At 39.2% G+C, this 14,038-nt stretch overlaps 1 protein-coding gene across 2 annotated transcripts; it reads left to right on the top strand.

Moving 5' to 3' along the window:
* The first annotated feature begins 326 nt into the window (after positions 1 to 326).
* Positions 327 to 13,462, top strand: LOC115164961 (protein Largen-like). Of its 2 annotated transcripts, none has more exons than XM_029717927.1 (3): positions 327 to 1,208; positions 8,772 to 9,669; positions 13,029 to 13,462. In XM_029717927.1, exons 1-2 carry the CDS (start codon positions 1,071 to 1,073, stop codon positions 9,504 to 9,506), a joined length of 873 nt encoding a protein of 290 aa, XP_029573787.1. In that variant the 5' UTR covers positions 327 to 1,070; the 3' UTR covers positions 9,507 to 9,669; positions 13,029 to 13,462. The 2 variants fall into 2 exon arrangements, with proteins under 2 accessions (XP_029573787.1, XP_029573786.1); XM_029717926.1 differs by having other exon boundaries at positions 8,772 to 9,674.
* Positions 13,463 to 14,038: the final 576 nt, after the last annotated feature.

The following is a 14,038-nucleotide window of genomic DNA, read 5'->3' as shown; positions in this document are numbered from 1 at the left end:
TGTTGTTCCAAAGTTAGAAAGTCTAAAGAGAAATGTGCAAAACTTTCCCAAACTGCTTCAATGCAGCCATGCTTTAACCCAGGAACGTGTCATCGGGAACCGCAGCCGTTCGACAAATGTGATCTAAAGGCTATTTATCTAGTACACCTGATCCAACCGTAGTTGACTACTTGAATCAGGTGTGCTAGTGTTGGAATAGATGACATAGCCTATGTGAAAGTGTTGGCTGAGGGTAATGTCACGTGTACCGGTTCGGAAACATTGTTTTAAACCATAACACTATGGAAATAATGGTGAGTAACACGAATGTATCACTTTCCAAATCAAAACATGAAGAGCAGCCTTAGGTGACCTGCTTCTGCGGCGCGCGTGTCATGACACGCGCAGCCGTGCAAAGACCATTCTCTCCCCTGGTGTATGGGCAGGCTATCAGACACCACGGAGGCTTCGATGTAGATGCAATGTGAAGAAGGGATTATTATCACTTGTCATTTATTCAGTATAGTAACTGCAGTTTATGAATATACTATGCCTGTCGTATGTAGCCTATAGAATATACATGTATTTTTGAGAGACAATCCATTCAATGGAGATGTCTGGCGCAGCCTATGGACCATTATGTTAGAATATTGGACTTGGATTGGATTGATGTGTACTATGTACCATGTTCCTTTTCATTCTCTTATTATTTCAGTCTGATTAAAATTATGGACCGGATATCTGACTAGGCATCTTGCCACAAGGAAATGTGACATATCAGCATTTTTTTTTTTTTTTGACAGAAATGTTGAAAGGTAACGGCGGAATGATCACGAGCGACTGTCTAGAAACACCTCTCCAGCAACATTATTTTGTTCAATATTTTTAAGATAATATTATTTTTGCTATGCTCTATTGCGCAGGCGTGCTGGCCGGGACGCTGTCACCACGCTTCGCTACATTATTGCGTGATTTAGTCTGTATGGGAGGAAAGTGAAGAAAACAGAACATTAAAATGCATAGGCAAAGTGGTCTGACGGCAGCGGAAGGATTTACTTGTGATCCTTAAAAATACATTGTGCCAACGAAGAATGTCAGGGACATCAAATGTAGAATCTGCCGAAGGAGTAGTCTCCAAAGTTAAAGTCAAAAAGCAGATCAAGACTATCGTGAAGGATTTGGAGACCATACTGGGAGACTTGAGGGATGTAGCCAAGGAACTCAAAGAGGTAAGTGGAATATGTCTGGCTTATGTTTTGTTTTTTATTTGAGATGAACATTGTTATGATTTAACGCAGGTATGTTTAGGGTATAGATTTTTTGCTGATTGGGAAAACGATTGTTCTATAATAAACATCTGAAGGCTCAGATATAATTAAGTCCATGGCCTATGCATTGCCCTTTCGTATGTGACCAAATATCTTATCAGTGAACATGAAAGACATAGGACACGTAGTATGTGCGAAGGATGACAAAGCAGCTGCGCCTTAGTGCGTACACTGGGCTTTGATCATTTAAGTGCAAACATGTATCATGATTGATCACGTGTAGTTCACCGGTATGGTTTTGCATTGCATTTCATCATCTAAATGCAGTCTAGCCTACTGTTTTTATGATAATTGTCTCCTGTCAAATTATACAGCAGCTCTCTTCTCGATAGGCACCTTGTTACAGTATCAGGATTGTGTCAGCGCTGTCATTGTGTCTAAGTGATATACAATTGTTGGGAATATCAATTTTAGTGTGTTCATTAATTTAACTCATACTATATTTGTTTTCTGTTGATCTTCTGTTTTCTGTTTCTGTGGTCTTCCATCGTCCCTATAATGACACGCAATCTAACCTGCTTTGACGGGTGGATGTAGCCTACCTAGATGTTTGTACGGAAGGAACTGTCCGGCCTGCTGGTGCTGAAATCCCCGCCCTTTCACGACAGGTTGTCACTTTAGATGAAACCTACACTGTTCTTCTTCATTGATGGATGTAATGGATGGATACAAGACACACATTTCCTCTGACATAGTGCTACTCTTTCAACATTTTCAACAAGTATTTGAAATAAACACAATGTTATAGAAACATCAATCTGGTGCGGAAGGTAGCCTAGTGGTTAGAGCGTTGATCTAACCCAAGGGTTGCTAGATCGAATCCCCGAGCTGACAAGGTAAACATCTGTTCTTCTGCCCCAGAACAAGGCAGTTAACCCACTGTTCCTAGGCCGTCATTGTAAATACGATTTTGTTTCTTAACTGACTTGCCTAGTTAAATAAAGGTTAAATAAGAAGTAAAAAATACAAATCAATATTCTATTTAGGAGAGTGTACACTATCTGTTAATCTAACAGCGCTACTAAAACAACCCACCTCGGGGATTGTCAGTTCATTGTCAAAGCCAATGTTTCAGTAAATCCCATTTAGATGCAGTATTTATCTAGTGCAACTCACACACTTGAATTATTGGATTGAAGCCTATGTTTAAGGGGAGCTGAACCCAGATGCTTGGCACAGAGAGAACTATCATGCCCCTAAGCATGTTGCAATGGATACTGTGACTCTCTTTTGTGTCCTACTAAACGATCCATTTAAGACTGCATGGAGATTTCACTCTACATGATCTTTTAACCCAACCTCAGTTTTATATTCCATTAAATGTGAATATGCTGATATTACTTCACTAGCGTCATTTACTTAAAAATATAATGACTTTTAAAATGGTATACTATCTGGATACTGTTCTCAGAATTGGTTTGGCAAAGTATTGGCTACTACTGAAATGTGAAATGATAGGCAACTTATATCTTAGGGTCTATCTCATAGGTCTTAATTAGTAGGTATTGTGTCAGTAATAGATTACAAAATAACAAGTAATTTCAGACTATCTCCATAATAGTGTTGAATATTGTGTATTTTTCTATATGCACATACACATAGAGTAATCAAGGTTTATTTCTACTCAAAACTAGTAAACATGCCTAAGGGAAGATGTAGTCATTTGCTACAAAGAAATGTCTTTGCAATTTTCACTGCTTGTCCTGTAGGTATATTATTATCACCTCAACCATGAATGTATGGAGGGGCCAAGTATGTGCTTTCAACCATTTCAATTTCATCTTAATATGTCCACCACGTGCAAGAGCATACTCACAGAATTCATTCTTATATAAACTGATCATGTATGTTATCAAGTTAGTATTGCCAGAGGGTCTTGCTTTTGATTAAGAGTCTTCATACAGTTTGGTGTGTGTTCTTTTCATTGGACTATTATGGGTAGTTTCTAGTTTGCCCTTACCTTACAAATACGTCTAGCAAATTAATTAATCAAATATGACCTGCAATTAATCAGAGAATACTGTGTAATATTGTTGTGTTGCATGCGAATCTGGCTTGAGAGGACCATAATGTCTACAAAGTTATTATAATAATTCATTAGTTTAAAGGCCAAATTAAGCAGTTTTTATTTCCATATCAAATCATTTCTGGTAACAATTAAGCACCTTACTGTGATTGTTTTCAACTAAAATGGTCAAAAAGAAGCAAAAATAGCTTCTCAGCAATGAGTAATTTCTCAAGCAAAAATGTTGCTAGGACTGTCTGCGAGTGGTCTGAGTGGGGAGGGGAAACGCAAGACTAGCTGTTATTGGAAGAGGCTTGAAACTCTCTTATTGGTCTATTAACTAATTAACCACCTGGTGATGTCACCAGGCAGGCCAAAACTCCATCCCACCAAAACAGGCTGAAATTTCAGGCAGACTTTTCAAACAGCTCTTACACTATAAGGACATTATCATCATTTTCACAATTTCACAATATTATTCCAACCGCATAGTGTGGGAATATACGTTATATACAGTGCCTTCAGAAAGTTTTTTTCTCACCCATCTACCCCAAAAACCCTATAACGACAAAGTGAAAACATGTTTTTAGACATTTTTGCAAATTTATTGAAAATGAAATACAGAAATATCTAATTTACATACAGTACCAGTCAAAAGTTTGGACACACCTACTCTTTCAAAGGTTTTTCTTTATTTTTTACATTGTAGAATAATAGCGAAGACATCAAAATGATGAAATAACACATATGGAATCATGTAGTAACCAAAAAAGTGTTAAACATATCAAAATATATTTTAGATTTTAGATTCTTCAACGCTTTTCTTGACGACAGCTTTGCACACTCTTGGTATTCTCTCAACCAGCTTCATGAGGAATGCTTTTCCAACAGTCTTGAAGGAGTTCTCACATATGCTGAGCACTCATTGGCTACTTTTCCTTCACTCTGCGGTCCAACTCATCCCAAACCATCTCAACTGGGTTGAGGTCGGGTAAGTGTGGAGGCCAGATAATCTGATGTAGCACTCCATCACTCTCTTTCTTGGTCAAATAACGCTTACACAGCCTGGAGGTGTGTTTTGGTTCATTGTCCTGTTGAAAAACAAATGATAGTCCCACCACACGCAAACCAGATGAGATGGCGTATCGCTGCAGAATGCTGTGGATGCCATGCTGGTTAAGTGTGTCTTGAATTCTAAATAAATCACAGACAGTGTCACCAGCAAAGCACCCCCTCCCCATAACACCTCCTCCCCCACGCTTCATGGTGGGAACCACACATGCGGAGATCATCCGTTCACCTACTCTGCGTCTCACAAAGACACGCTGGTTGGAACCAAAAATTTCAAATTTGGACGCATCAGACCAAAGGACAGATTTCCACCGGTCTAATGTCCATTGCTCATGTTTCTTGGCCCAAGCATGTCTCTTCTTCTTATTGGTGCCCTTTAGTAATGGTTTCTTTGCAGCAATTTGACCATGAAGGCCTGATTAACTCAGTCTCCTCTGAACAGTTGATGTTGAGATGTGTCCGTTACTTGAGCTCTGTGAAGCATTTATTTGGGCTGCAATCTGAGGCTGGTAACTCTAATGAACTTATCCTCTGCAGCAGAGGTAATTCTGGGTTTTCCTTTCCTGTGGTGGTCCTCATGAGAGCCAGCTTCATCACAGCGCTTGATGGTTTTTGCGACTGCATGTGAATAAACTTTCAAAGTTCTTGACATTTTTCAGATTGACTGAACTTCATGTCTTAAGGTAATGATGGACTGTCATTTCTCTTTGCTTATTTCAGCTATTCTTGCCATAATATGGACTTGGTCTTTTACCAAATAGGGCTATCTTCTGTATATCACCTCTACCTTGTCACAACACAACTGATTGGCTCATTAAGAAAGAAAGAAATTCCACAAATGAACTTAACAAAGCACACCTGTTAATTTAAATGCATTCCCGGTGACTACCTCATGAAGCTGGTTGAGAGAATGCCAAGAGTGTGCAAAGCTGTCCTCAAGGCAAAGGTTGGCAACTTTGAAGAATCTCAAATATAATTTTTTTTAAATTTGTTTAACACTTTTTATGTTACTACATGATTCCATGTGTTATTTCATAGTTTTGATGTCTTCACTATTATTCTACAGTGTAGAAAATAGTAAAAATAAAGAAAAACCCTGGAATGAGTAGGTGTGTCCAAACCTTTAACTGTAAGTATACATGTTATAATCACCATTGCCAGCGATTACAGCTGGGAGTCCTTCTGGGTATGTTTTTAAGAGCTTTGCACACCTAGATTGCACAATATTAGTACTTTTGTTTTTCAAGCTCTTTCAAGTTGGTTGTTGCTCATTGCTAAACAGCCATTTTCAAGTCTTGCCATAGATTTTCAAGATGATTTCAGTCAAAACTGTAAGTAGGCCACTCAGGAACATTCAATGTCGTCTTGGTAAGCAACTCCATTGTATATTTGGCCTTGTGTTTTTTGGCCTTGAATTTGTCTCCCAGTGTCTATTGGAAGGCAGACTGAACCAGGTTTTCCTCTAGGATTTTACCTGTGCTTAGCTCTATTCTGTTTCTTTTTATCCTAAAAAACAACTCCCTGGTCCTTGCCGATGGCAAGCATACCCATAACATGATGCAGCCACCACCATGCTTGAAAATATGAAGAGTGGTACTCAGTGATGTGTTATGTTGGATTTGCCCAAAACATAACGCTTTGTATTCAGGACATAAAGTACATTTCTTTGCCACATTTTTTGCAGTATTACTTTAGTGCCTTATTGCAAACAGGGTGCATGTTTTGAAATACTTTCTTTCTGTAGAGGCTTCCTTCTTTTCACTCTGTCATTTCGGTTAGTATTGTAAAGTGAATACTAAGCTGTTGATCCATCCTCAGTCTCCTATCACAGCCATTAAACTCTGTAACTGTTTTAAAGTCACCTTTGGCCTCATGGTGAAATCTCTGAGCGGTTTCCTTCCTCTCCGCATGCTGAGTAAGGAAGGACGCCTGTTTCTTTGTAGTGACTGTGGGTATTGATGAACCATCCAAAGTGTAATTAATAACTTCACCATGTTCAAAGGGATATTCAATGTCTGCTTTAAGATTTTTACCCATCTACCAATATGCACCCTTCTTTGCGAGGCATTGGGAAAATCTCCCTGGTCTTTGTGATTGGATCTGTGTTGGAAATTCACTGCAAGACTGAGGGACCTTATAATTGTATGTGTGGGGTACAGAGATGAGGTAGTCATTCAAAAATCATGTTAAACACTACAATTGCACACAGAGTGAGTCCATGTAACTTATTATGTGACTTGTTAAGCAAATGTTTACTCCTGAACTTATTATAACAAAGGGGTTGAATACTTATTGACTCAAAATATGTCAGCTTTGTAAAAATGTCTAAAAACAAAGTTCCACTTGTACATTATGGGGTATTGTGTGTAGGCCAGTGACACAAAATCTCAATTTAATCAATTTTAAATTCAACACAACAAAATGTGGAAAATGTGTGAATACTTTCTGAAGGCACTGTAAAACAAGTTTTTGACTGCAGTGGGCCTTTATAACGCCCTAGAGTCGATGTCTATGTCTCATTCTACTGCATCCACCAATGACGGCCTTCCGCATCTGCGGTGGAAGGTGGCCGAGCTACAGCGATGTTTGTCAGACCATGAGACATCCCAAAAATTGGTCTTCTCACGAAAACGTCTGTAGTAGCGTCCAAACTGTTTGGCTACATATGAATATGCCTCTATGAAAAGGTGAGACTCTCACGAACACATACACGTCGGTTGTTTTGCTGACAGGTGTACAAAATTGAGGGCACCGCCATGCAATCTCCATAGACAAACATTGGCAGTAGAATGACCATACTGAAGAGCTCAATTACTTTTAACGTGGCACCGCCTTAGGATGCCACCTTTACAATAAGTCAGTTCGTCAAATTTCTGCCCTGCTATAGCAGCCCCGGTCAACTGTAAGTGCTGTTATTGTGAAGTGGAAACGTCTAGGAGCAACAAAGGCTCAGCTGCGAAGTGGTAGGCCACACAAGCCCACAGAACATGATCGCCGAGTGTTAAAGCGCATAATGCGTAAAAATAGTCAGTCCTCAGTTGTAACACTCACTACCGAGTTCCAAATTGCCTCTGAAAGCAACATCATCTGTTCGTCGGGAGCTTCATTAAGTGGGATTCCATGGTAGAGCAGCCGCACACAAATCTAAGATCAGCATGCGCAATGCCTGCGTCGGCTGGAGTGGTGTAAAGCTCGCCGCCATTGGACTCAGTGGAAACGCGCTCTCTGCAGTGAAGAATCACGCTTCACCATCTGACAGTCCGACAGACGAATCTGGGTTTGGCAGATGCCAGGAGAACGCTTCCTGCCCCAATGTATAGTGCCAACTGTAAAGTTTGGTAGAGGAGGAATAATTATCTGGGGCTGTTTTTTATGGTTCGGGCTAGGCCCCTTAGTTCCAGTGAAGGGAAATCTTAACGCTACAGCCTACAATGACATTCTAGACGAGTCTGTGCTTCCATCTTTATGGCATCAGTTTGGGGAAGGCTCTTTCCTGTTTCAGCATGACAATGCCCCCGTGCACAAAGCGAGGTCCATTCAGAAATAGTTTGTCGAGATCGGTGTGGAAGAACTTGACTGGCCTGCACAGAGCCCTGACCTCAACCCCTTCGAACACCTTTGTGATGGATTGGAACGCCAACTGTGAGCCAAGCCTAATCGCCCAACATCAGTGCCCAACCTCAGTGATACTCTTGTGGCTGAAAGGAAGCAAGTCCCTGCAGCAATGATCCAACATCTAGTGGAAAACCTTCCCAGAAGAATGGAGGCTGTTATAGCAAAGGGGGGACCAACTCCATATTAATGCCCATGATTTTGGAATGAGATGTTAGACGAGCAGGTGTCCACATACTGTTGGTCATGTAGTGTATATCTATATGGAAGTAGTTCAGTGCAAAAGAAAAAGGGGGTAAATATGGGTAAAAAAAATACAAATAATTTCTGTATCTTTCTTATATCTCTCAGCTATAGGACAGACACTTTAAAACAAAATTCCTTTGTATACATTTTTTGGACTATGTATGAATCTGTTATTCAATGTGTTTCTATGGGCTAATAGCAGTAAGGCCAAATTCAATATTTCATCAAATATTTTTTTTATATAGAGTATATATATATTTTTTAATTATATACCTAAAGGGTTCCTAAAACTCAAAATCAAATAGCTAAATGATCCTTGGTATGATCATCTTAAAACAATTCCATATGTTAGCCTAGTAGAAGCCCCCTCCCCCTGCCTAACTATTTACTAACCAGGTTGGACAACAACAAGTGCTTCATACAGTAACATTTTGGCTGCTGCTGTATTTTCTACTCTATTAGTCTGTTATATTTCAATGTCTGTCAAACTAAATATGTACTGTCCTCCTTTTCCTTTTCTCCTGGTGCAGGTTGTGCATGAGATCGACTCCCTCACGTGTGACCTACAGCTGGAGGAGGAAATGACAGACAGTTCCAAGACAGACACCCTGAACAGCAGCTCTAGCAGCACCACCACCACCACCACAGCCTCCAGCATTGACAAGATCAAGATCGCCATCTTTAGGCCCCCGTCTGTCAGCCACGCCATCCTGACCGTGATGAAGAAGCCCCACCCTCCGCTGCCCCCTCCCAGGCTGACACCTATCAAAGCAGAGGAGCACAACAAGAACCCACTATCAGGGAGCCTACTAGCCAAGGCTAACGGGACTCTTATGCGTAATGGTGTTTTCCCAGGGAAGCCAAACAGAGACTTATCATACTGCATCTCTAATAGTACAAAGGAAGAGAGAGGACTTATGCCTATGCCTTTGCTTCGGCATGAAAAGACCAAATGCCCCCAGGCAACCCGGGAGAGGGTCCGATTCAGTGAAAAGGTCCAGTATCACGGGTACTGCCCTGACTGTGACCTGCAATATGACGTTGACAACACAGATATGCACTTACAGGCAGAATTTACTGATGACATGAGCCCTGTCCATCAGTGTTCCTCCTCCTCACCACCATCCCAGCTCATGTTAGAAAATGGCGGCCTCAGTGTCAGCCATAGTTTCCCTCCTACAAAACTGCCTTGTGTGCCTCATTCTAACCCTTCCCTGAAACCACAGAAAACCATCCTTCGAAAATCAACCACCACAACGGTTTGATGTTAATCACCCTTAATTTAAATATTTCTAAATAATTTATAGTGTTTTCTATTTCATGAGCACTTTCTACTCTAGTCAAACGTGGATTATCTAAACGATGAGGGGAAAAAAGAGCTAGAAGACTTGGCCATGAGCTCAGAAAAGCACAAGGAGAGAATGAACGGTGAGGTGAGTGAGTGGCATCTAACAACTGTCCTGCTAGTGTAAGGGTTTGGCAGGATTGGTTTGAGAGATGGGAAATAACATTGTATCATTCTTTTTAAGGGATTTTTTTAGAAACAAGAAGCTGTGTTAGAACATGTCATTCATTTATGCTCTGGGTTAAACAACAAATCAAGCTTGCCTCAAATCCGACCGCTGACCCAAATATTCTACAGTACACCTCTGTGTATAGGGCTGAGACAGTAATACAATGATGGCATATAGTATCTCTTGTCACCTGATATTGCTTCACTGCCATACTTCACCTTTTGAGATGGGGAGGGTGTCACACTACTGAATCTAGAGCAACATCTACTGGTGGCTTAGGTTATATGAAGATCAAATAAATATAGTCACATTGAGTTTAGCTTGTGAAGACAAACCATGTCAAATCTCCCATGGTGGACTGAACAGACACTATTCAAAAGTGTTTAACCTCAGATGTTTTGAGGTTAAATCTTAGATAGATGTATTACCATTCAACATATGTTGGTATTTTAATCTTAATTTACCATACATTTATAGAACTGTAATTAAACAGTGGTGGCCGTGTGTGGTGCTTTATTATGTTATCATGTCATTCAGAAAGGAATGATCAAAAGGGTTTGAAAGCACAAAGCATTTCAGTGCTTTGGAAGGGAACAAATTAGGCATACCCTGGAGGTGGATGGAAATAGTAGCACCTCCTACTAGCAAGCCTTCTAATGAGCAGGATTAGGCTATTACTGTGCTGATAACACTATTTCATACTGCCTTTGTACCAACACAAATGTTGACAATGCTCTAAAGTAGACATGGGAAAGCGATGTGTGTGTAAAATGTGTGTGAGTCTGTGTGAACAAAGACATAAAGTGGGATGTGAACGCTGCTGAGATTCAATGCATGATGTCTTTGCTCTCATGGACAAGCTTACTAACCCGCATTCAACATTTAGATAGGGATTGGTGCTTATTCAAGCATTTTAAATAAACAGAAACATGAAAAAAATGTAACAAACATGAGGAATGCCATGAAGGATGTAGCGATATCAGCTTATGCCCTGCAGGCTTGCTTCGCCCGGTCGCATTGTGGATGAGATTAGTAAAAAAACATTTTATTCTGGAGAAATAAAATAAATGTGTTAACCTTCATCAAGTAGTACAGCTCTATGTATGTCATATTGAATACTAACAAATTAAGAACAATTCCCTTGAAATACATAAATGCACTAAAAGGAAATGGGCATTGTAGGGTGATCAGAAAAGACTTCCACCAGTGTGCCCACAGCAGAACTATATATAGAGATATCTATCGCAATGATGAATCCCACCCACCCAGCTACAGTACATGTTCTGCATGTGCCTGTGGGTGGGAAACTATTCTGGACATTTAGAATGCTGGTGTAAAACTTATTGTGCAAAACTCTAACATCCATTGAGCTGATGGTTAAAAATTCTGCGTGACATCATCGCTTGCCGACCTGGCAAAGAGGAATATGCATAAATGTGACACAATTACAGTTGTTCCAATGAACAATTAGCTATCATACAATTAGCTATCATACAATTAGCTATCATACACTTCCATATCGTACTACAGTTCCAGACACAATTGTTGATATACTCAACATGTATCACTTGGTTAGGTCTTTCATTTCAATTGGATACATGCTTCCTAAATTGAAATAAAGTGAAAAGACATTAAACAAAATGGAAAGTGAAATATGGCAAGACAGTTTTGTTCCAGAGGCGTTCCATCTATAATGGAGATATCAAAATAGTGCTCACCTACAGTACATTATCAAAACATCAGAGTGCTAATAATACATCTCATACATATTAGGAGAGAGAGAGAGAGAGAGAGAGAGAGAGAGAGAGAGGGTGTGTTTGAGAATGTTGTGAAGCAATGTTAATCTTAAAATATTATGCTCCTTTGGAGACTATTAAAAGGAGAGACATCAGATTATTATGCTCCTTTGGAGACTAAAATGAGAGACATCAGATTATTATGCTTCTTTGGAGACTAAAAGGAGAGACATCAGATTATTATGCTCCTTTTGAGACTATTAAAAGGAGAGACATCAGATTATTATGCTCCTTTGGAGACTAAAATGAGAGACATCAGATTATTATGCTTCTTTGGAGACTAAAAGGAGAGACATCAGATTATTATGCTCCTTTTGAGACTATTAAAAGGAGAGACATCAGATTATTATGCTCCTTTGGAGACTATTAAAAGGAGAGACATCAGATTATTATGCTCCTTTGGAGACTATTAAAAGGAGAGACATCAGATTATTATGCTCCTTTGGTGACTAAAAGGAGAGACATCAGATTATTATGCTCCTTTGGAGACTAAAAGGAGAGACATCAGATTATTATGCTCCTTTGGAGACTATTAAAAGGAGAGACATCAGATTATTATGCTCCTTTGGTGACTAAAAGGAGAGACATCAGATTATTATGCTCCTTTGGAGACTAAAAGGAGAGACATCAGATTATTATGCTCGTTTAGAGACTATTAAAAGGAGAGACATCAGATTATTATGCTCCTTTGGAGACTAAAAGGAGAGACATCAGATTATTATGCTCCTTTGGTGACTAAAAGGAGAGACATCAGATTATTATTCTCCTTTGGAGACTATTAAAAGGAGAGACATCAGCTGCATCTCCTTTTTTAAGATAAACAATATTGCAATTGGGACTTGTTTGTTTTTCAAATGGTGATACAGCTGTACAGCTCTACACTCAAGAATTTGTCAAGTGGAAGAATTGGTCAAGAGACTATGAAGAATGTACGAAACACACACAGTTCCTCTGTCTGACACTTAAAATGCAGAAGATGTTATGTCACCCAGAAACTGTAAAGAAAGGGACAGTATCAACATTTTACTATAATGTGTAATCACCATTGAAGTAATCCATTTGAATTTGATGATTAGATAAAGATATTTAGTCAAAGTACAAGGCATTCAAGTTGACCAACATCTATCTGTGAGTTAGAAAGTGTAAGGTTCCAACCACATACTGGATTATTGATGTTGGCTATTATGGTGTAGCTGCATGCACATCGAAAACATAAGAGAATTCACAATGTACTATTTTGTTCACAATCCTTGTGATTTTATGAACAAATACGTTTAATGTAACCTTGAATGCACTGAAAGAAATTGTGCAATAATGTTCTGACCAAAAAAACATCCCCGTCCTTTTATTTGAATTGTGGTCATGTTCTTTTTTAATCTGTTCATTCCCATGCTACTGCTGTTATGCAAGTTCAATTGCATTTCCCTCTTCCTATCAGAATGCTCACATTAATGTGTTTTCCTTGTTTCCCCTGCAGGTCCTTCTGGGTAAAAGTGGAAACAGCCTTTACTGACATGAAACGGATCAATTTTGGTTCATCATACAGTCACTGAGAACGAGGCTCCCTACCTTTGACAGAATACCAGATCCTCTGAGCCAAGGCCAAATAATTAATCCTCATAGAGAATTGGAAGACATAGTAGCACAGTTTTATTCATGGGAGAAGCATGGTAAAAGTTCAAATGTAATGCAAACATAAGATGAAAACATTGCATCCAAATGTGACTGGTTCATTTACAATTGAAATGGAGATTCTATGTATAATTATAGACAGTGGAATTACTGATGTCCCCAGCATTCTGAGAACTCTTCAAGGGTGGGAAGTCTGCTTATAGCAGACATTCCTATTGAAAGTGTGTGAGAGAGAGAGAGAGAGAGAGAGAGAGAGAGAGAGAGAGAGAGAGAGAGAGAGAGAGAAACCAAACCATGTTCATGTTACTTTTTTATGACATCATTTGAACAAGAACAGTTCATAATTGTATGTGTTGGTTACAGGTTTTTGTGAATTGTGAGATATTAGACATAAACAGCCAGTAAAATCTGCTGGTCAAGATTTGTTGATCTGCAGTGACTGCTCTTAATATACAGGAACATGAAATACATACATGTGTCATATTGAAAATCCAACATACAATATGAGGCAAGTTAAATGGCTAAAATATAGGAATTGAGGATGTTCACTAATTTGTGTTCGGAATGCTTTGTTGAGTGTATAGAAATCTATGTATGATTAATGTCATACAAGTTGCTCGCAAAGATATGGCCTGCACTTAAAGAAAGAATAACTTGCATTACATTTTATTTGTATATATTTATATATTTATAAAACATTTCTACAGAGATTGTAACATTTAAAAATAGGATATTTTTTTTATTCCGTGGGATGAAAGGCGTGTTTTAAAGAAGGCTGTCATTCTTCTGAAAGTACATGCGTTTCTGCAGGGCATATCTGGATAATTTATTTCTATAGTGAGAGAGTATATATAT

Source organism: Salmo trutta, chromosome 27 (genome assembly GCF_901001165.1).
Source record: "Salmo trutta chromosome 27, fSalTru1.1, whole genome shotgun sequence".
Lineage (NCBI taxonomy): Eukaryota > Metazoa > Chordata > Actinopteri > Salmoniformes > Salmonidae > Salmo > Salmo trutta.
This window is presented reverse-complemented; position numbering and strand designations above follow the sequence as displayed.

Bases quoted from the DNA above. Each gene is read 5' to 3' on its own strand.
- LOC115164961 (XM_029717927.1), top strand. From the start codon at position 1,071: ATGTCAGGGACATCAAATGTAGAATCTGCCGAAGGAGTAGTCTCCAAA. The intron at 1,209-8,771 runs GTAAGTGGAATA...CTCCTGGTGCAG, and splicing joins TAGCCAAGGAACTCAAAGAG to GTTGTGCATGAGATCGACTC.